Source organism: Podarcis melisellensis (assembly GCF_964234715.1).
Source record: "Podarcis melisellensis genome assembly, chromosome: 2".
Classification (NCBI taxonomy): Eukaryota; Metazoa; Chordata; class Lepidosauria; order Squamata; family Lacertidae; genus Podarcis; species Podarcis melisellensis.
Window position 1 is genome coordinate 7,191,473 of NC_138529.1, and position 23,046 is coordinate 7,214,518.

The following is a 23,046-nucleotide window of genomic DNA, read 5'->3' on the forward strand; positions in this document are numbered from 1 at the left end:
TGCAGGAAACACGGAAAGAACGAGCGCAAAGCCCTGCAGTGGTTCGCTGCCAGAAAGCAGGACATTGCAGCGAGGTGATCCTCAAACTGTACTGAAAACAAAACAAAAAAAATTCCTTCCAGTAGCACCTTAAAGACCAACTAAGTTAGTTCTTGGTATGAGCTTTCGTGTGCATGCACACTTCTTCAGATACACCTGGCCTCTTGAGTGAGATGGGCGCACAACCCCAGAGTCTGTCAAGACTCTTTAGGTACCCCTGCCCGTACGGGCCAGTCTTGACAGACTCTGGGGTTGTGCGCCCATCTCACTTAAGAGGCCAGGGGCCAGCGCTGTCCGAAGACACTTCCGGGTCACGTGGCCAGTGTGATGAAGCTGCATCTGGCGAGCCAGAGCCGCACACGGAAACACCGTTTACCTTCCCGCTATAAAGCGGTCCCTATTTATCTACTTGCACCCGGGGGTGCTTTCGAACTGCTAGGTTGGCAGGCGCTGGGACCGAACAACGGGAGCGCATCCCGCCGCGGGGATTCGAACCGCGACCTTTCGATCGGCAAGCCCTAGGCGCTGAGGCTTTAACCCACAGCGCCACAGTTACCTATCTGTAACTGTACTGAAAACAGCCACACTAGTTTTGCGTGGCACACGGAAAGGGGACGGGAACCGCAATTGACAATCGGACGAGACTTTTGAGAACGTGTGTTTGAGCTTGCTTTCCCCTCCTTCCGCCGCTTCCATTCTCTTCGTGTGTCGTTGCAGTTTTGGATTGTGATCTTCAGGACAGCTTGTTTTGTGTTTTGGCTAAGCTGCGCTGCGAGCTATTTTGACTAAATGCTGAAAATAATCAAAAAAATCGACTATTCATGTTTCATGGGCCACTGATGTGCTGTAGTAGGACTCTGCAGGTTTGCGTGGGTATAGCCGGGGGGGGGGCAGCCGCCCCCCAAATCAATAAAAATCAACTAATAAAAATTATTATTTTTAAAGAAATATATTGGGGGTTTTCGCTGTTAGTCATATTCCTGAATACTTCAACTTCTTCTCAGTTGTCAGCCCGCTGACCATCAGCAAATCTTTTTTTGCCTGTGCATCCATATTTTTCACTAAAACCTTAGTTTGTTTTATTTAAGACCTGCAACTTCTCCATATTTCCTTATTTCCTCCAATAACTTAGGTACTGTACACTTGTCAATGGTTCTTCTACAGAAAACACCACATCACCTGCAAAGACTTTTATCTTATAATTCTGGTGGCCCATCCATATTCCCTTTAAAGGTAAAGGGACCCCTGACCATTAAGTCCAGTCGTGGCCGACTCTGGGGTTGTGGCGCTCATCTTGCTTTGCTGGCCGAGGGAGCCGGCGTACGGCTTCTGGGTCATGTGGCCAGCATCACTAAGCCGCTTCTGGCAAACCAGAGCAGCGCACGGAAACGCTGTTTACCTTCCCGCTGGAGCGATACCTATTTATCTACTTGCACTTTGACGTGCTTTTGAACTGCTAGGTTGGCAGGAGCAGGGACCAAGCCACAGGAGCTCATCCCGCTGCGGGGATTCGAATCGCCAACCTTCTGATCAGCAAGTCCTAGGCTCTGTGGTTTAACCCACAACGCCACCCATGTCCCTTTAGGTCAGAATTATTTCTTACTCTCCGCACCACCACCTCTAAGGCTTATATAGATTGAAGCAGTGATGGGAGTATCCTTGCCTTGTCCCCTTCTATATCTTACATTTTTTTCCTAGCCTACTTTGCAGGGCTGTTGTGAGGATAACAATTGGTGGCAGGGAGAACCATGAAGGCCACCTTGAACTCCTGGGAGGAAAGTGGGCTAGGAATGTCCTAGTAAATGATAAGAGGGGGGAGAAAAGGAGAAGGCAGGGGAAGAGTGTGGAGGAGCTGAGCTCTCTGGAGAAGACTGGCCGGCTCAATTTCCAGAGAGCCAAGGCTGTGCAGGGGACCCCAGAACTCACAATCTGCCCCCAGGAAACCAAGAGAAAGGGAAGGAATCCTACTTACAGTCTGCACATTTCTTCCAGGAAAAATTCCCACCCTCTTCTCTAAACTATCTAACTATCTAAAATGCCCACTTAAGCCTAACTCTGATCCCACTCCACCCCCAGCCCTATGCCTAACCCTAACCCTACACCTAACTATAACTACTCCTCTATGCACAAAATAAATATATACAAAATAGGCACAAATGTGCACAAAATAAATAATAAAGAACAAAAATAAAAATATTAAAATAAAGAACAATAAAAGTGTTAAAAGAAAAAAAATCAAATAAAAAAATCAAATCAAATAAAAGTAATGAATGAAATAAAAATAAAAATGAGAAAATAACAATTCACTAATTCTCCACCTAATCTCCACCAACCACCACTAACTCCTCTCTCTTCCACTCGCCTCACTACTAACCCACAATGGCCACCTGCAAGTCAGTGGCTTTAAAGAGAGAAGCAAGAGGTGTCACAAAGGAGGGCAGGTCCTTGTCACTGTGGCAACCCCCCCACCTGGACCTGGCCCCACTTGGCCCCTCCTGAGTGGTGATGCTCCTCTTTCAGAACTTGGAGGCACCTGCTGTTCTGCCTGCAGCTGGGCTGCATCCACATCCGTCTTCCTGCAGCCCCATTTCCAAAGGGAGCCCATCCCCACATCCTTCAAGGCAGGCTAGGGGTCTCCATAGCTCAGGATTGGACCATCTGCTTTGCATACAGGTCTTCTGTCCTGGGCGGCATCTCCAGGGGGAGGGGCCGGGAATGTTCGTCCCCCCTTCTGAAACCCTGGAGAGCTGCTGCCGGTCAGTGCAGGCAAGTTGAAGAAGGATATTGAGCAGCTGGAAGGTGAGCCGAGGAAGGCAACCAGGATGATGAAGGGTCTGGAAACCAAGCCTGATGAGGAACGGTTGAGGCAGTTAGAAACCAAGACTGATCCATATTATAGATATGGAAGATAACATTAAACGAAACTGTGTGTGTAAAAAAAAGGAAAAAGGAAGGGAAACTCTGTTTTGTCTGTGGACTGTCAGGAAAGGAAAACCTGTCTCTGTCATGGGCTGTGTGAGTTTCAGCTGCTCTGCTGTGCCCAACCCCCTGTATCAGAGGACCTTGGTAGTGGTGGCTGAGCTGCTACCTAGAAACTGCTAACAGCCAGGAGGAAAAAACTTGCCCAACTCATGGGCTACAAAAGTTCCAGTTGCAAAAGTTCTGCTCCCTTGTCTGAATGCTCAATGGGCTCTGCTGCCTAGTAGGAGGTAGTAGAGAGCTCCAGGATATGTTGCCTGGATGATCCTGGTACCCAATGGGCCTGGTGTGGTTTCTGTTCCAGATACTAATACTGAATGAGGTTGTATTATGATGATCTTTTGTAAACTGATTTGAGAGCCTCCTGGGTCTCCACAGTACAGAGAAAAAGGTAGTCTAGGGCAGTAAGGAGAACGTGTGTGTGTTTTACTAAAAAAACAACCCCCCTAATAATACAGTAGGATATAGCTGAAAATGGGAGCACATGAATACAATCTTCCGTCCAAGTTGGTGTGATGCTTTCCCAACTCGCAGTCCTTGGGTGATAAATTAGCAGTGCAAGGAAAGTACAAACATCAGAAGTGGAACAGTTACTTTTTGTACTGAGAACACAATTCCCAGTGTCATTTTAGATTTATGGTACCCTGCGACTCTTGTTTTCACCGCAAGAACAGCCACATCCGTGGAATTTGTTTTCTTGAAGCCGAAGGACCATAGCTCAGTGGCAGAACATCTGGCCTGCCTGCAGATGGGCCCAGGTCCAGTCCTTGGGGTCTCCAGAATAAAGCTGGGAAACCTGCCAGTGAAAAGTAGGCAATACAGAGCTAGATGGATTTATGGTCTGACTCAGTGTAAAGCATCCTATGTTTGTGTCTCAAGGACAGCTGTTGTAGCCTCCATGTTCTTTGTGGGCTTTCACAGTTTCTTATAGCCCTGGGGAAAAAATCAATACCAAATGCTTCTGAATGAAACTTCAGCTGCTACGTTTGCCACCTGTGGCAATATGTGTGTATGAAAGATGACACAGCACCAAAAAGGGTGAATTCTTACCATGTAAAAGGTGAATAATGCTGAGCATGATTTCTGGCAAGGCTTATACTTCAAGAGCTGAAAAATAGATGGGAGAATTCTGCAATTGCCTAGTTTTGTGTGCAATCACAATTTTAATCATAACAACCCCCCATTTGTTTTGTAAAGATTTCTGGATGCTGATTGTTAATTAAAACAATACAAAAAAGTTTTAAAGTACAACTTAATAAATGAACGGGAAACATACTGACAGCACCAAGAAGGGGGGAATTGTTTAAAACTACTATAAAGGCTGTAATGACAGAGCCTAGGACTTGCAGATCAGAAGGTCGGCGGTTCGAATCCCCGTGACGGGGTGAGCTCCCGTTGCTCGGTCTCTGCTCCTGCCCACCTAGCACTTCAAAAGCATACAAAGTGCAAGTAGATAAATAGGTATCACTCCGGCGGGAAGGTAAACGGCGTTTCCGTCCGCTGCTCTGGTTCGCCAGAAGCGGCTTAGTCATGCTGGCCACATGACCTGGAAGCTGTACGCCGGCTCCCTTGGCCAATAAAGCGAGATGAGCGCCGCAACCCCAGAGTCGGCCACAACTGGACCTAATGGTCCCTTTACCTTTGAAAGACAAAAGAACAACAGAGCTCGCCACACCTGCAGACCGTGCTGCTGTTCCACTTCTACCCAAAAAAGTCAGATTTGCTGCAGCCTGAGAAAAGAAACAGCCATGGGGAACGGAGGACAACTCTGATGGATGCTGCTGCTGTGTATATACCCTATAAAAAGGGGAGAGCAAACTCTTTGCCCCAGGCTGGGTGGGTGTGTGTGTGTTGGTTGGAGCTATCCTTCCACCCAGCCCTGCTGGCCTCTACTTGTGGAGGGATGCTAGTGTCCCTCCCACCAGCATTTCCGCACAAACGTGCAGGTAGAAGTGCTGCTGGCAAAAAGCCCTGATGCGGGGCATTCCTTGGGCCTAGTTGCTGCCTCAACTTAAGGCTGTTTGTTCCCCCCTTCTGTGCTGACTTGGCAGGGCAGCACATGAGGTGGTGGCTGTTATGTACTGAAGTTCTCACCCCGGGCCAGCAGGGGGATACTGTAGCTATGCAAATGAAGGATCAAAAGTGACGTTCAGTGATTGGATAGTTTTAGAAAGTTGCTACAGTAACGTTGTACCGGAGCTCTATATTAGCAGGCTGACTGAGCCCTTCAGTTCTGTTCTGTTCTGGCCTCTGAATAAACAAGAGCTGTTTGAAGAATCGCTGTGTTGTCTGATATGTTCACCCACAACATAACAGTGGCCTTGCCACTCCATTAAGTACTGTTGGGCAGCAGCCAGGGTTGGGATTGAACCCCAAGTGAGGCAATTCCACACTAACCGCCTGGTGTGGAAGCCCCCTGAGCACTTCCAGGCTGTTGCTGTTTTGTGGGTAGAATTCAGTCTCATACCAGAAAATTCAAACATAATTAGAGTGGATCTGATACTCTTGTGCCATTAACCTGCTTCTGCCCACCCACCCTACTCCAAGTAATTTTTTTTTGTGGTAAGGAACATGGTAGGAAAATATGCTAGGAAGTATGGGGATAAGAGGGATGCAGGTGGCGCTGTGGTCTAAACCACAGAGCCTAGGGCTTGCCAATCAAAAGGTTGGTGGTTCGAATCCCCATGACGGGATGAGCTCCCGTTGCTCGGTCCCAGCTCCTGCCAACCTAGCAGTTTGAAAGCACCCCAAAAAGTGCAAGTAGATTAATAGGTAAGGTAAACGGCGTTGCCATGCGCTGCTCTGGTGTCAAGTGTTCTGTTGCGCCAGAAGCGGCTTAGTCATGCTGGCCACATGACCTGGAAAAACTGTCTGCGGAGCGGACAAACGCCGGCTCCCTCAGCCTGTAAAGCGAGATGAGTGCCGCAACCGCAGAGTTGTTCGTGACTGGACTTAACTGTCCGGGGTCCCTTTACCTTTACGGGATAAGAATTGCTTGACAAAGATTCCACAGCACACATTTGAAGCACATGGCACCCTCCAAAGAATCCAGGGCACTGTGAGACACAAGATCTACCCACCCGGGAAGAATGGCAGATGAAGGTGATGGATTACATGGAACTGGCGGAAATGACTGGCAGAATCCGAGACCAGGGAGAAGAGTCGGTGGAAGAAGATTGGAAGAAATTTAAAGTTTATTTACAGAAACATTGTAAAATTAAAGAATGTTAGAAGGATGCTGGAATGAAGTTATGTGGTTTTAGCAGTAATGTTATAAAGGATTAAGTAAAAATGGATTGTTAATTGGTGAGAATGTAAAGTTATATTATATTAAGATAAATTATTAACACAAAAACAAAGATGGAAAGGATTTGCTGAAATAGTTAATTGAACTAGAATACAAAAAAGGGAGGTGTGAGGAGGTCAAGGAAACAAGCAAATGAAAGATAAGTTATGGAAAGATTGGTTTGTTTTTTTTAATTGTTTCTATTTTTCTGTGTGTTTTTTTCTTCTTCTTTACTTTTGTAATTGTTTGAAACTTTAATAAATATTATTTTCTTTAAAAAAAGAATATAGGGCACTGTGTTAAGGGGGCTGAGAATTGTGACTCCATGTGGGGGGAACTAGTCATGTGTTAAATATGCTTTTAATGTACGGTGTGGCTCTCCATGCAGACAAATCAGAACTGATGCTCAATAAGAAGCCAATGTCCTCTAACCTCTGCACAAACTTTCTTCAAACAAATCAGGGTGATTGCTCAATGGGCAGGACATCTGGATGCAAACCCTTGTCTCTATGCAACCATGTGAGGAAACGCATGTAAACTGGAAGAGAGTAGGTTCACTCCTCCTTTCAGACCGTATGCAAGCTCACAACTTTTGTGACTCTTTTGAAAAATTTATTTATGAAAATGTAAAGATTTTAGGACAACTGAGCTTTAAATATAAAGAAAACACAAAAGGACAACATGAACAAATTCCTTCTAAGGTGATAAAATAAAACAGTCTTAACATTTAGCCTGTACAGAATTAAAAGAAAGATAACAACAACAGGAAAGTGGGGAAGGCACTGCTGGTTACAGCATAGATGTTGCATACATTAATGTACACAGCCTATAAAATACATGGAGCCAAGCTGCTCAGCCTGCTTTTTGGGTACTACAGAGGTGGGCAATGCACACATGGCTATTATGCACACTTCCTGTAACCCTCTCCTGACTTCCCCTCTATATGTCACAAAAATTCATTTTGGAGCACCGTTAAGGCCTTATGCTGCTTTATTATAAAACCTGCAACTCAGAGACTGATTTAGGCTGCAAACCTAATGTCACTTACCTGGGAGCAAGAACCACTGAATTCAATAGGGCATACTTCCAAGTAGCCATGGCTAGGATTATGCTGTGTTTCAGTGGGTGTGGCCAAAAGTTTGTATAGCTCTGGCAGAATCTCTGTGTTGCATCAACTTAGCTTTTGTTTTCTTTTTGCTGCTAATAGAAATCAGCAGAGTCTTTGGTAGCAGGAGTGGGCAGAAAAAAAAGACTTGGAGGCAGATTAGGCTGTTGGGCTGAGAATTAAGCACTGCTGCCTTAACACATGACCTGCAGTTGGCGTTTAGCTTGGTGGCTCACAAGCAGAGCAGGTCTGTTCTAGTGCCTCTCTTGGGGGCAAAATGCAAACTCTTGAGAATGAAAAGCTGCCCAGATATTTACAGAAAATACCTAGCTTACATTCATTAACTCAGGACTGTTAATCTAAGAGGCATCGTACTCAAAAGCAAATGCATATTGAACTTTCTGCATTAAAAAAATGGAGGCAGGGGATAAAACCAACAAGAACTATACTGGAAAAAAGAGGATGATGAGGTAATCAGGGCTGGTTAGCACATTGCCTGTTGCCTCTTTTGCCATAAACGTGCCACAATGTTTTCTGCCGAGTCCTGAACATCTGATTCTTGGTAACCAAATCAAGCCAGGCTCCCTCTCCTTCGAAGTACCATCCAGAATTTCCTGTTCTTTGAAGTTTATCTCAAGGACAAACAACACCACACCATTTTTCTGTGCTAGTATGTGATTTAAACTCTTCTTTTATCTGCTACCAGTGAAAGACACATCATGTTGAGTAGGCTCCCACCTTATGCGGAATTTCAACACTACTGCTGAATGTTTACATTTTAATCATGTGGGTGGTTTATATCAGGTCCTTTAGCCACATGGGCTCTGTATTCTGCTGCTGGCACCTACAAGACTGTGAGCTCCTAATTCTATTCTAATCACCAGCCCTTGGATAGGGGGGATTATCATTACTTTGGTCTGCTTCTGGAAATGAAAGTGGTTGGCTGCTGCAAGAATCTAACAAGGCAGCTAAAAATACGTTCCACTGCAGATGAACACAGCTGTCTGGCTGCATGAAAGGGTCCTCATTGCTGCACATCGAATGTCAAAAAAACTTCAGAAATCCAGTTGCATATCTAAAAAGAGAAAATATACCGGTAAGGCATAGTTTGAAGGTATTATCTAACATGTTCTGTAACAAATTAATAACTATAGCTATTATTCTGCCCTTCACCCTAAGGCTCCAGGGCAGGTTGAAAAATTAGAATACAATATTAAAAATAGTTTAAAACAACTTACAAAAGCATGTCCTAATTTATTTATTTTTAAAGTTGCAGAACTCTAAGGTGGCTGCAGGAAAAAGGCACCAAGCAGAAGTTGAGAAACGTATCATTGATCACCCCCCCCAAAAAAAGTGGAGTATCTGCAGAATGAACATCCACACCAGGGTGTCTTTGCACAACGGTTCCAGAGTTTTGAATATTGCTGGATTTTTTGCAGCAAGTTTAAAAAAGAACAGGGATAACGAGGGACATAAACTGGAAAACTGACACAATGATGGCATTGTTTCTGGGGCTTTTTTGAGGATCGGTATAAATAGTACAGGCAACGCTATAAAAGGCATGTCTGGAGGGGCCCTTAAACAAAGCAAACAAAACAGCATTGTTACCCAAAATAGCCCGGTGTCGAGTTCCCTGCTCCGTAGCATGTAATACAATGTTCCCTGCCATCTGGACATCACTATGCTGTGTTTCCCTGACCTTCACTAGAAGCAGCCAGTTACGTAAAACAGAGAAGCCCAGTGTAACGATACCAGTGGAAGTTGTACCACGTTAGGGGGTGGTAATGAGAAAACTAGGGCAGCTGTTTTGGGTGACAGACCCACATTTCTTATCTGTGGTTCTGCCTTCAGCCTAAGGCTGTGTACATGCCATACATTTAAAGCACCCTCCCAAAGGATCCTGGGGTCTGTAATTTGTTAAGGGTGCTGGGAATTGTAGCTCTGTAAGGGGCAATCTACAGGTCCCAGGATTCCTGGTGTGTGTGTGTGTGTATGCACTTTAAATGTATGGTGCGGACATAAGCCTCTGTCACAGAGCAAAATAAGCCAAACTCCAAAATCAAACTCCCGCCTTGTGGAACGCCCTCCAATCAGATGTCAAAGTGATAAATAACTACCTTACTTTCAGAAGACATCTTAAGGCAGCCCTGTTCAGGGAAGTTTTTAATCTGTGATATTTTAGTGTATTTCTGGTTTTTGTGGAAGCCGCCCAGAGTGGCTGGGGAAACCCAGCCAGATGGGCGGGGTACAAATAATAAATTATTATTATTATTATACAAGAATAACCAAAGCAAATGTCAAAGTGAAGGATGCAATAGAGCTGCGGTACATATCTTCTGTAAAGCAAGGGTGTTCTGTAAAAAACAACAACCTTCTAAAGTGTGTTTATAGGTCCCCAGTGACTGCATACAGTGGCAACAAACTGGTGTTTGCCCATTGGTTTGAAAATGTCTGTACAGGGGAGAAAGGGTTAAAATGTAGACCAATAGGAAAGCCAGAGGTGGAGCCTACCAGTTTATAAAAGGGCTTAGCCCAAGTTTTGGGAGTGGGTTGTTGGTTGGTTTTAGTGGGTTGGTTGGTTGGGAAAGGCAGTTGGAAAAGCAGTTGGCAGGCAGTTGGAAATAGAGAGACAGTGCAGTGGGTCCTTGTGTGAGGGGAAGGTAGAAGAGATAGAGACAGGGTAAAATAAGACTAAGAAGGTAAAGAGTAACAATGTTTGGAATGCAGTTAAAATTTGTTTATGTCTGCAATAAACTACACTCTTAGAATCATAGAATTGGAAGAGACCACAAGGGCCATCGAGTCCAACCCCCTGCCGAGCAGGAAACACCATCAGAGCACTCCTGACATATGGTTGTCAAGCCTCTGCTTAAAGACCTCCAAAGGAGGAGACTCCACCACACTCCTTGGCAGCAAATTCCACTGTCAAACAGCTCTTACTGTCAGGAAGTTCTTCCTAATGTTTAGGTGGAATCTTCTTTCTTGTAGTTTGGAACCATTGCTCCGTGTCCGCTTCTCTGGAGCAGCAGAAAACAACCTTTCTCCCTCCTCTATGTGACATCCTTTTATATATTTGAACATGGCTATCATATCACCCCTTAACCTCCTCTTCTCCAGGCTAAACATGCCCAGCTCCCTTAGCCGTTCCTCATAAGGCATCATTTCCAGGCCTTTGACCATTTTGGTTGCCCTCCTCTGGACACGTTCCAGTTTGTCAGTGTCCTTCTTGAACTGTGGTGCCCAGAACTGGACACAGTACTCCAGGTGAGGTCTGACCAGAGCAGAATACAGTGGCACTATTACTTCCCTTGATCTAGATGCTATACTCCTATTGATGCAGCCCAGAATTGCATTGGCTTTTTTAGCTGCCGCGTCACACTGGCTCATGTCAAGTTTGTGGTCAACCAAGACTCCTAGATCCTTTTCACATGTACTGCTCTCAAGCCAGGTGTCACCCATCTTGTATTTGTGCCTCTCATTTTTTTTGCCCAAGTGCAATACTTTACATTTCTCCCTGTTAAAATTCATCTTGTTTGTTTTGGCCCAGTTCTCTAATCTGTCAAGGTCGTTTTGAAGTGTGATCCTGTCCTCTGGGGTGTTAGCCACCCCTCCCAGTTTGGTGTTATCTGCAAATTTGATCAGGATGCCCTTGAGTCCATCATCCAAGTCATTGATAAAGATGTTGAATAAGACCGGGCCCAAGACACCCTGTGGCACCCCACTAGTCACTCTTCTCCAGGATGAAGAGGAACCATTGATGAGCACCCTTTGGGTTCGGTCAGTCAGCCAGTTAACTTGAGAACCTGACTGAGACCAAGTGATTTACCGGGGAGGACCTGGTTGGTGGCAGCAGATTAGTGGTGTACGGGTCAATAGTCTGTGAGACGACTGGGGGCTCTGTACGAATGCCACACAAATGTTTGGGAAAAGCACAGGTAGCACAAGCCAACCCTCTCATTCTGACTCAAGCCCTTACCGCTGGCTTTGAGACGTTCCTTTTTGTGAGATTTTTCCATTTCCTCCAGGAACTGCTCAAAGACTTTCACATATGGAGCCAGGCTGGTTTTCTTGTAATCTATAAACAGAAGACATACAACAAAGTATGTTGTCAGGCTGTTCACTTTCCATGCTAAACTAAATAATCCAAACACACAGCTGGGAAGCTGTGGCCCTCCAGATATTATTGGATTCAGACTCCCCCGAGCCCTAGGTTGGCATTGCCAATGCTCAGGGATTATAGAAGAAGTAGTCCAACAACCGCAGGTGGGTCTCAGGTTCCCTATGCCCTTTTACAACAGAAAAACAGTAGGAGTATGTGGCTGCATACACAGCATTCTTCTAAAGCACACACACTGAATAATCCTGCAAACTGTTGTTTACCCTGCAGGGAGCTAGAATTCCTAGCACCCTTTGTTAAGTACAGTCCCCAGAATCGGTTGCTGAGGTGCATGCGTGTGATTTAAATGTGTGGTGTATACACAGCCTGTATCTCATCTGCCCCTGAAGGTAAGGGACACAGATCAGCTTTCTCCACTAGATTGAGATGTTTTAATACACTTCCCCCAGCCTGCTCTGAGCCAGCTGGGAGAAAAAGCAGCAGAGCTCTGGAACTTACAACAAGGCAGAGTGAGATTTGTTCCCATTTCCCCCTGTCACCCTCCATGTGCTCTGATCAGTGTTAAGAGAGTCAGTCTCCTAATCTCACATTCTAGCCCGGGGGTCGTCAAGGTCTTTGGAGGGTGGGCCAGTTCACCGCATCACAAACCTCCTGGTGGGCTGGAGTGCGTGTGCGCACGTGCATATGGCAGAGAGGGCTTCTCTCTCCCCCAGCCCGTCCCGTCCCGTCCTGTCCCCCTGCCTTTCTAGGGTGCTGCCAAGAGGCAGAGGCTAATGGTGGCAATGGAGGAGGAATGAGCAGCCTGAAAGGGCTGCTTTTGGGCTGCTCGTTCCTCCTCCGTTGCCACCACCGACAGTGGAACGGGAGGCGGCGGCGGAATAAGCTGCAGTGGCAAACAGCTTGCTCTAACAAGGGGCTGCTGGAAATGCACTCAGCCAGCTCAGCCCAGCCCCCTTCCTCCTCTTGGCCATGTGCAGCTCGCCCATTGGCCAGGGCCTCAAAACTTAGCAGGCGATTGGCCGGCGATTTGCTGCACAAGGAGGAAGGATAGAGGAGGAAGGAGGTTTTGCCATGGTGAGGGAGAGGGGGGGAAATGTTGGCAAAAAAAATGGCACCTGTGCCGCAAAAAAACCACCACGGAATCCAACCGCTGATCCATGGAACTGGCCATGGGCTGGTTCCAGGAGGCTCATGGGCTGGATCCGGCCCATGGGCCTTAGGTTATTGACCTCTGTTCTAGCCCATGGGTCAGCAAACTAAGGGCTGTGGGCTGGATAAGGCCCAATTGCCTTCTGGATCCGGCCCGTGGACGGTCTGGGAATCACTTCATGGATCGCCAGAACGCGTGTTCTTTCCCTTGTCCTCACACAGCAGCAACAGCAGCGCCTCCTCCCTCCCTCCTCCTGGCTTCTCCCCACCCTACCTAGAGGAGGAAGGGGGTTGGGCTTTGTTGGTGCCAGCAGCGCTTGAGTGGCCGCCATTTTAAGCAGCCCCTCTCTGGAGTCCCTCCGCTGCCGCCAGCCCCTGCCACTCGCAAGACACAGGTAAGCAGCCACTAGAGCTCTTGCGTCATCCCCTCCAAAATAAAGTCTGCCCCCCCAAGGTCTGAGGGACAGTGGACCGGCCCCCTGCTGGAAAAGTTTGCTGACCCCTGTTCTAGCCAAATAGGCTATAAATACGCACGTGTCAGGGTTTGGCCCTGAATGCGTGTGACATGTAACTCTGAGGCCAAGCCCGTTACAGGCCTATGTAAGAACTCAATGGCTGCTGTGTATCTTTTGTTTCCTTAGGATAACATACATTACATTTGTGCAACAGGACTCCCCCCCTCCCCAAATTTACTCTGAAGCACTGGGGGAACCCCTAAAACAGATTTAGGGGTTGTGCGGGGGGGAGGAGGGGGGGAGAACATTCCACATGCAAGCAGAAATCTTTGTGCTTACGGAATGATTGCCATGGCGCTACATTGGATTCCACTCATTATTATTTCTTTATGGGTGAGATTCAACCAATGGCTCCCGTCAACTTGTGTGATGGGCCCCCCCCCCCATCTCCTATTTGGTGGCTCAGTGGGTGGTGGTTTGGCAGAACTCTGGAACATTGCATGGGGCGGAGAGAGAGACTGTCCTTTCTGGCAAGTGAAAATATTGGATCCTGCCTTTTCTCCCAAGTCCAAGGCAGCAAACAGAAAAATGTTAAGCCAACATGGTATAAAAAAACACACAGTACAGTTGTACCTCGGAAGTCAAACGGAATCCGTTTGACTTCCAAAACATTTGGAAACCAAGGCGCGGCTTCCGATTGGCTGCAAGAAGCTCCTGCAGCCAATCGGAAGCCGTGCTGAACGTTCGGGATACAAAGAATGTTCACAAACCGGAATACTCACTTCCGGGTTTGTGGCATTCGGGAGCCAAAACGTTTGACCTTCGTCAACCAGGGTACGACTGTACTTAAAACATTTTTTAAAACAATTAAAAGACCATACTAAAACTTCTAAAAATTGCCGTATTGTTGTGATTATACAGTGGAACCTCGTTTTTTGAGCGTCTTGGAAGCCGAATGTTTCACAACCCGAATGCTGAAAATCCAGAAGTACCGCATTTTTCTGTGTATAAGACTAGGTCCCCCCCCCCAATAATGTCAAAGATTAGGGGGCGTTTTATACACGGATAGTGCTGAGGGTGGACTGGCGATTGGTTGCTGCCCAAAAATAGGGGGCATCTTATACATGGAAAAATATGGTAATTGCTTCTGTTTTCAAACACACCTTGGAAGTCGAACGGCTTCTGCGGCATGTTTTTCCAGTTTCAACACTGAAATTGCTGACAGCCCTTTGCACATCGGTTGTCGAACGTTTCAGAAGTCTTCCAGAACGGATTATGTTCGATAACCAAGGTTCCACTGTATACGTTTTAATATTGCCTTATTACAATCTCATGTTTGAAAGTGGGTGAAGATTTCACAAGGTCTTATGCTGCCTTCTACGAACCTCTGCTTCGACGAGAGTTTTCGGGCTCCCCGTCATTTTCTTTTGCATCCCCCTCATCATTGCTAACTGTGTCCAGCTCATGACAGAGGCGGCTAAAACAAAAGAGAAACATCAGGAATCCCACAAAACCTGGTAAAAAGGTAAAGGTAAAAGGACCCCTGACAGTTAAGTCCAGTCGCGAACGACTCTGGGGTTGCGGCACTCATCTCCCTTTACTGGCAGAGGGAGCCGACGTTTGTCCGCAGACAGTTTTTCCAGGTCATGTGGCCAGCATGACTAAGCCGCTTCTGGTGAAACCAGAGCAGTGCACGGAAATGCCATTTACCTTCCCCACTAAATTATTAATGGCTAACAACATTAGCTTCGTATACTGGATACACCAGTTACAATAATAATAGTAGCAGCAGCAATAATAACTACTACTACTACTAATAGTGGTAGTAGTAGTTTCTGGGACAGCAGAACACAGGTGTTGAAAACTAAACAGAGCAGGCACCAGGCAAGCCTCCCTAGGGAGAGCCCAAGGATCCCACCTGTCTCAGCTCCCAATCAGGCTGATGTGGGGTGATGTGTGCTGATATAATGTTTTTTGTGTGTGTGTTTTAAAAAAATTAAAGCTTTGGATTTGGAAGTTACATTTTTGCAATGAAGAATGCTAAGATTCAGAAGCTCATGCTAAGCTTTGATCTTTCATTTTAGGATTTTCAAAATATTGCTGCGATTCCCTTAAAGGTAAAGGGACCCCTGATCATTAGGTCCAGTCATGGACGACTCTGGGGTTGCGGCGCTCATCTCGCTTTACTGGCCGAGGGAGCCGGCGTACGGCTTCCTGGTCATGTGGCCAGCATGACTAAGCCACTTCTGGAGAACCAGAGCAGCGCACGGAAACGCTGTTTACCTTCCCGCCAGAGCGGTACCTATTTATCTACTTGCACTGAACTGCTAGGTTGGCAGGAGCTGGTACTGAACAAGGGGAGCTCACCCCCTTGTGGGGATTTGAACTGCCGACCTTTTGATCAGCAAGCTCTAGGCTGCGTGGTTTAACCCACAGCGCCACTCTTCTAGGAACATTCTCTCTTCAAATCCACCTTCTGTATTACAGGGTGGAACTCTTTCAACAGCTTGGTCCTATGTAGTTTAACACTCCTAAACCCACTGATGCATATGATCAGGCAACGTCGGGGAGTCCTCTGTATGTTGCTGGACTACATATCCCATCATCCCTGACTATCAGCTGGCTGGGGTTGATGGGAGTTGGAATCCAACAACACCTGGTAGTCCACAGGTTCCCCAGCTCTGGGCTATGCCAAAACTGAGGCAGAATAAAGTCGTAACCTGCCCTGGGACCTTATTAATAAATCTCATCTATTACATTTTTTGGAAAGTTGTTTGTTCACTATGCATTTTGACACTTCATACAGTATCGTAAACAAATCCTGCATAATGGGTTCTACAGATCAAGCAGCAGGAGCAGGTTTTCCTTTATGTTTGGACATAACTGGTTACCATTTTGAAGCAAGGTGGCGGACTGAACCTTTCAAAACTTCAGATTGCAACTACCGATTTCAAAACTGCACCATTTATTTATTTATTGTTTCTTAGAATTCCCAACCAATGAAGGGCACGAGGCTGCAGAGATATGAGGGTTAAAGGAAATTAAGGAAATTAAGAGTAAGAAACAGGAGTTTCCTCCCCTCGGTTAAAAAAAGCTACGGGAACAGTGATGCCTCTGTTAACCCAAGATGCTGTAATCCTCCTAGTCCAGTGACCTAAGGGTCTAACCACATGAAGAGCAGCTGGTGTCTTCCAGATGCTGTTAGACTGCAATGGCCATCATTCCTAACTGTTGGCCAAGATGGCTGGGGCTGATGGGAGTTGTAGTCCAACAGCATGTGGAAGCCGCCACAGTGGCTATCCCCAGACTACGCAGTGAAGGTAACACAGACTGCTGCAGCTGCTCTGTGCTCCAAGAGACAAATGGCAGCGTGTGTTGCGCTTCAACTTTCCATGTGCCCAAAGCTGGATCATTCGTACCTTATAGTGGGAACAGCAAATGGATCAAATTCATCCAGTTTCTTCAGGTCGATTGGAACTGAAATACGTCCTAAAGGAGGGCAATGAGCAAGTTAGAAGGGGCCTTTCTGGGTGCCAGGATAGATATAACTCTACATGCTTTGGTGGGGAAACAACAATACTGCTACTACCACTGACCAAGATGGTTTTATCTCACCCTTCCTCCACAGCTCAGAGCGCTCTAGGTGGCCCTCTTTGATTTCACCCTCTCAACAACCTTGCAAGGTAGTTTAGGCACAGAGACAAGCGAGTGGCCAAAGGACACTGGCAAGAGTGAAGCTGGCACACCTAAGGGGATATGTGAACTCCCAGATCCAAGACCAAAGGCCCTATCCAACACCCTATTAAATCCCCATCTTGACTAAAGGAAGGTATGTTGAAGCATCATGCAACCAACCTGTTTTGGGGTGAACGCTGAAGGGGCTCTTCAACAAGTGGTTGATTCCTTTGCTGACATTCATATCTAGCCGTGGAAAACAGTACTGAAGCATGATCTCAGACTCAGTGTGCGCCATTTTCTTGAGTGTGTTCTGGGAAGGAAGAGGAAGATTGGAAAGGGTTCAAACTTTGGAGGATCTTTTGTAGGCATTTGTATTTCACCCCTCTATTAGAAGGAGGCTACACTGTGGGTTAAACCACAGAGCCTAGGACTTGCCGATCAGAAGGTCGGTGGTTCAAATCCCCGCAACGGGGTCAGCTCCTGTTGCTCGGTCCCAGCTCCTGCCCACCTAGCAGTTTGAAAGCACGTCAAAGTGCAAGTAGATAAATAGGTACGCTGCTCTGGTTTGCCAGCAGTGGCTTAGTCATGCTGGCCACATGACCCGGAAGCTGTATGCCGGCTCCCTCAGCCAGTAAAGCGAGATGAGTGCCACAGCCCCAGGTGTCCCTTTACCTTTACCTTACAGTCGCAGAGGAAGGGTTGTGCCACCACAGCACCTAAGAGAGCACTCTACGACTGCAACGCTGAACAGTTTTATATTGGGGGCAGGGGTGGAATCAGCAGAAGGGGTTAGTGAGAAGTGCTTTTTATCAAGACGGGTTCAAACACTGCCCATCCCAACACTCCCATTGCTTTAGAATTCAGCTGTCAATCCCACTTCTTGGTCAAGAAATAAAAGCTCGCCGGCTTCTCACGCTGCTTTGCTCCCCATCACCCAGTGCTGGCAGCCTAGGGACTTACCCAAAAGATTCTTATGATGCACATGCCCCCACCCCGCTACCTCAAATACTTACACCGGGTCTTTCCATTGCTTTTGTCAAAAGCTCCCAGCGCTTGACCGAATCGTGCTTTTTAGCGAATTCCTGAAGCAGTTCTTTTCGAACTGGTGGCCAAATTGTTAAGGAGTTTCAAATCTGGTCCAAGGCCTGCTGGGGCCTGGGGCAGAGGAGCCCTGCTGGGTCAGACCAAAGGCCCATGGAGTCCAGCATCCTGTTTGCATAGTGGCCAGCTGGACACCTATGGAAAGCCGACAAGCAGGATACGAACACAACAGAATTCTCCCACTCCAGTTCCCCAGCAGCTGGTATTTAGAGGGATGCTGTTTCTGCATCAGTAAAATTTGGGGCATCACACGGCAGGACAGAGTCTCAAGCAAAGATATGATCTCCCAAACTCACATTATCAGCATGCTTGTACAGCGATACCTCGGGTTTATGAACGCTGTGGGTTGCAGACTGCGCCAAACCCGGAAGTACCGGAACGGGTTACTTCCGGGTTTCGGCGCTCGCACAGAATGACATCACGCACATGCACAGAAGTGCCGAATCGTGTCACGCGCGTATGCTGATGCAGCGCTTCAGGCTGCGAACACTGTGGGTTGCGAACGTGCCTCCCGCATGGATCATGTTCACAACCCGAGGTATGACTGTACTCCTGTCTCAGTGAGATTTACACTGGCTCGGTCGTGTACACAGAATGGGAGATAGCAGGAACCCCAAGGATGTGCACTATGGGAAGCTGGCTTCAGGCACCAGGCCTGATGGCAGGCCAACTCTGTGCTACAAAAATTGAATGCTGGCAACATTACCCCTGCCATATGGCACTCCCTTGTAGATTATTGCACTGCTTCGAGACAGACAGACAGACAGACAGGTTGTGCATCCCTAGCAGCGACCACAGGAGGAATGCCTGCCGGGAGGAGCGCAGAGAGAAGCAACGCCATGGTGCATCTGCTGCAGCACAACCAGATGCCTTCATCTGGCCCAGTTGCAACAAAACATGTCTCTCCCATATCGGTCTCCAATGCCATAGCAGGCGCTGTAACCTTCCAAGTTTGAATTCACCCCCAAAGGCAAACGGATGCCAACAACAACAGCCGATACGGGATAAATCTGCTTCCTGACCCCTGCATCAACACAAGTGCCAGTAAACAGACCCAGGGGTATCTGGATTTTTGGTCCCACGGCCTTGACTATTTATTGCAGGGAAGGGGAAGCTGTGGCCCTCCCAAAGTTAATGGAATATAACCCCTATCATCCTTGGCCGTATACAATGTTGGGAGTTGCAGCCCAACATCTGGAGGGCCACAGGTTCCTCATCCCTGATTTTATGGGCATCTCACTAGTAAGATGTGCAGCACTCTCCGGCACGCCCCATAGGCTTTTGAAAGGATATTCTCTGGGACCAAAGCCAACACTTTTTCATAGCTCTCTTTACTTCCAAGAATGTCCTGCTCGACAAGTGCATACTCTCTGAAGTAACGCTTCACCACATTTAGAGATTCGCTGCAACAGAAGAGGGGAAAACATCAGAGAGTCAGAGGGGTAACTTTGGTGGAGAGGCAGGTGAATGGGCACAAGGAAGGTTACCGAGGGCATGGGCTGAAAGCACCGCAAGTGAACTATGTCGTCAATCATCTGGAAGCACAACATTCCTGCTATGTATATAAAGCTCAATTACCCTCCTACGTATACAAAGTTATCTTTTATAAGGTGCTTTGGAGTAGGTGGGTGGCCTTTGCCCTGAAAGGTGCAGTATGTTTAGACACTCGCACACCACACATAGCATTTTGGGAAAGAGGGAATTTCGGCAGGAACAGCCTGCCACACAGAGCTGATAAAAGCCTCAATGGCATTTCATTTGCTCTTGCCTAGGTCTGGGGAAATATGTATAGTGGTATCTCTGGCTGTGCACAGGATCCATTCCGGCGCTTCGGTCGGATCCCAAGGAATTCGCAACCGGAGGTGCCTGTTCTGCGCATGCGCGCAGCAGGGTAGAGGGCTTTTGTGCATGTGGCGAAACCCGGAAAAATACTTCCGGGTTTGCCGCGTTCGCATCCTGAAGGATACGCAACCAGAGGTGTGCGTATCCAGAGGTACCACTGTATTGTTGAAGAAGGGAGCTGCAACATAGTATGGCATCATTTTGTAGTATTGCCACACCCAACCCTGGTAGAAGAGCACAAATATTGCTAGAAGGGAAACGAACAGGTCTTTGTTCTGTGCAGATTGCATAAATAGGATGCATGCCAATGGGCATGCATTCCAGCACTTGCCCGCAGGAGGAGAAATGTAGATATGGCCTCAGAATTAGTAATGTAGTCATGTCTCTGTGCACATTAGGGTAATGTGAGTTGAGTGGTTAATGTGCATAACAGCTGGCCATTGCGCACATCCACATGGGGAATGTGCACATAATCTGTCCATGAAAAGGGAATTCTGCACTTTCTCCATTCATTATGCATAGTCTTCAATGGGCCTTTCCTCCACTTCACATCTGAATATTTACCCTTGGAGCTGCATTAACCACAGCCTACCCTAGTTTTGGGTCTAAACCACAGAGCCTAGGGCTTGCCAATCAGAAGATCGGCGGTTTGAATCCCCGCGACGGGGTGAGCTCCCGTTGCTTGGTCCCTGCTCCTGCCAACCTAGCAGTTCAAAAGCATGTCAAAGTGCAAGTAGATAAATAGGTATCGCTCCAGCAGGAAGGTAAATGACGTTTCCGTGTGCTGCTCTGGTTCGCCAGAAGCGGCTTAGTCATGCTGGCCACATGACCCAGAAGCTGTCTGTGGACAAATGCCGGGTTAAAAGTTGCTTCGGATTAAATCTTTTCAGGTTGCGTCCCGCATCGACCTGGAAGTAACGGAACGGGTTACTTCCGGGTTTCGCCGCTCGCCGAGACGCTCAAAATGACGTCACGCATATGCGCAGAAGTGCAACCCGCGTAGACGGATCCCGTTTGCATCCAGAGGTACCACTGTATACAGAAGGCTCTTCTAAGCCCCCTGGTTCATGGTTAAGTGAAACAGAATGCCACTGAAGAAAGCTGCCCACGAGCCTCATCAATAGTTGCACCTTTAGCTTCTACTCACCCTTCTCCATCAGAAAGCCACAATGTAGTCCATACCTCCTTATTCCATAGTGATTCTCAGCACAGCTTAAAACAACACTTAAAGCTTAACATTTGCTGAATAACCAATTCAGGATGTGCAACCTCTTTATGCTAGAAATGCCATAAATTCCCTGGCTGTCGCCTGAACTGACCTGATGAAAGGGTGGATGTTGTCCGGAAGAGTCACCTTCTTGATGGTCTCTTCGCCACCCTGTGAAATATGGAGGTTTACTTTAGGCTGGTTTCTTTAAGCATCTTTCAGTCTATCTAACGTTTATTGGATGGATTTCCTCCCTAAATTGATTTTTGATTTTATTGTTATTTACGCTTTATACTGTATTTAATGCTGGGTTTTTTTGTAGCATCAATTAAGTGTTTTAAATTTGTTGTTAGCCGCCCTGAGCCTGGTTTCCTGAACCGGGAAGGGCGGGGTATAATTTATTTTTTTTTAAAAAATATATTATTATTTCCAAGTCAGTTTACAAACAAGAAAACATTTAAATACAAAATAAAGAAAGAAAACTAGAAGCTCAAAACAGCCAGCAAGATTAAAAATGAATCGAAAATGCACCAGAAAATTCAAAATATGCAAAATGAGCTCTGGTTAATGCCACTCACCCCTCCACTGACAGCAAGAAATGTCATGCTTTATGGGCTTCCCAGAGGCAACTGGCTGGCCAATGTGAGAACAGTGCTCAAGTAGATGAGCCTGTGGCCTGATCCAGCAGGATTCTCTGTTAATACACTTAAAGATTGCTTCTGGTCATGACACTGTGCTCTGCCTTTCCTTGTCCTAGGGGCATGTCCCAACGTGACAGGCCAGTATTGTAGCTTAACTGGGCCACTGATTCTCTGCCCTCCAGTGTCACATAATCATAGAATTGTAGAGTTGGAAGGCACCCGAGGGGCATCTAGTCCAACCCCCTGCAATGCAGAAATTAAGTTCCACCTCCTTCTGTCCTAAAGATACCACACCTTCACAAGGGAGAGATATTCCACTGCTGCAGAGCGGAGACTTGAAGACCACTTCCTGACCGATTCATCACACACCCAGCAATGAACGCCTCTCCGTCCCGAGTACACCCAGAGGCGGTGCTTGATGCCAAAGTCCTCTGGAGGTGCAGAAGAGCAGAGCAGAAAGCACAAAAGGCAACAGCTTTGACAAGAATGCATGAATAAAACCTTAGTGCTGCGAGTGATCATAGCGTTCTGCATGCAGCATCCCAGCAATTCTTACAACAGTCCCGTAAGGTAAGGTAAAGGTAAAGGTACCCCTGCCCGTACGGGCTAGTCTTGCCAGACTCTGGGGTTGTGCGCCCATCTCACTCAAGAGGCCAGGGGCCAGCGCTGTCCGAAGACACTTCCGGGTCACGTGGCCAGCGTGACATCGCTGCTCTGGCGAGCCAGAGCCGCACACGGAAACGCCGTTTACCTTCCCGCTGGTAAGCGGTCCCTATTTATCTACTTGCACCCGGAGGTGCTTTCGAACTGCTAGGTTGGCAGGCGCTGGGACCGAGCAGCGGGAGCGCACCCCGCAGCAGGGATTCGAACCGCTGACCTTTCGATCAGCAAGTCCTAGGCGCTGAGGCTTTAACCCACAGTGCCACCTGTGTCCCGTAAGGTAGGCTGCCATTATTATTCTATTGCAGATTGGCTGGGTGTATGTGTGGCAGCAAGGTAAGACCGGGAGTCAGAAAAAAACAGACCTTTATCACAGCTAAAGTGAGATTTGAACAAGCATATCCTGAACTGCCAACCTAGCAGTTCGAAAGCACGTCAAAGTGCAAGTAGATAAATAGGTACCGCTCCGGCGGGAGGGCAAACGGAGTTTCTGTGCGCTGCTCTGGTTTGCCAGAAGCGGCTTAGTCATGCTGGCCACATGACCCAGAAGCTGTACGCCGGCTCCCTTGGCCAATAAAGCGAGATGAGTGCCACAACCCCAGAGTTGGCCACGTCTGGACCTAATGGTCAGGGGTCCCTTTACCTTTATCCTGAACTGCAATACCACGTGTGTTAGTATTTATACCAGTAGATACTAACACCCACATACAAATACAGCAATATAAAATAACAGAAGCATTCCATCGGTACAAAGCATACGAAGAGGGTAAAAGGGAAGAGCCGATTC

At 47.2% G+C, this 23,046-nt stretch overlaps 1 protein-coding gene and 1 long non-coding RNA gene across 4 annotated transcripts in view; one reads left to right on the forward strand and one right to left on the reverse strand.

Annotated features, from left to right (window-relative positions):
• Window positions 1-7,276: 7,276 nt before the first annotated feature.
• The window catches only part of PRIM1 (DNA primase subunit 1), a 136,858-nt gene continuing 121,088 nt past the window's right edge, over window positions 7,277-23,046 (reverse strand). For all 3 annotated transcript variants that reach the window (XM_081898760.1, XM_081898759.1, XM_081898761.1), the window contains 9 exons: window positions 21,894-22,030; window positions 21,071-21,129; window positions 19,203-19,312; window positions 17,822-17,913; window positions 16,986-17,118; window positions 16,550-16,619; window positions 14,516-14,607; window positions 11,386-11,484; window positions 7,277-8,484 (listed from right to left, as the gene is read on the reverse strand). In XM_081898760.1, the coding sequence (XP_081754886.1) occupies window positions 8,465-8,484; window positions 11,386-11,484; window positions 14,516-14,607; window positions 16,550-16,619; window positions 16,986-17,118; window positions 17,822-17,913; window positions 19,203-19,312; window positions 21,071-21,129; window positions 21,894-22,030 (812 nt within the window). In that variant the 3' untranslated portion in view covers window positions 7,277-8,464. The remainder of the gene's footprint in view (window positions 8,485-11,385; window positions 11,485-14,515; window positions 14,608-16,549; window positions 16,620-16,985; window positions 17,119-17,821; window positions 17,914-19,202; window positions 19,313-21,070; window positions 21,130-21,893; window positions 22,031-23,046) is intronic.
• On the forward strand, window positions 12,545-22,587 carry LOC309363022. The gene is made up of 4 exons (XR_014165164.1): window positions 12,545-13,070; window positions 16,759-16,959; window positions 21,885-22,169; window positions 22,540-22,587. It is a non-coding gene; the product is annotated as an uncharacterized lncRNA (long non-coding RNA).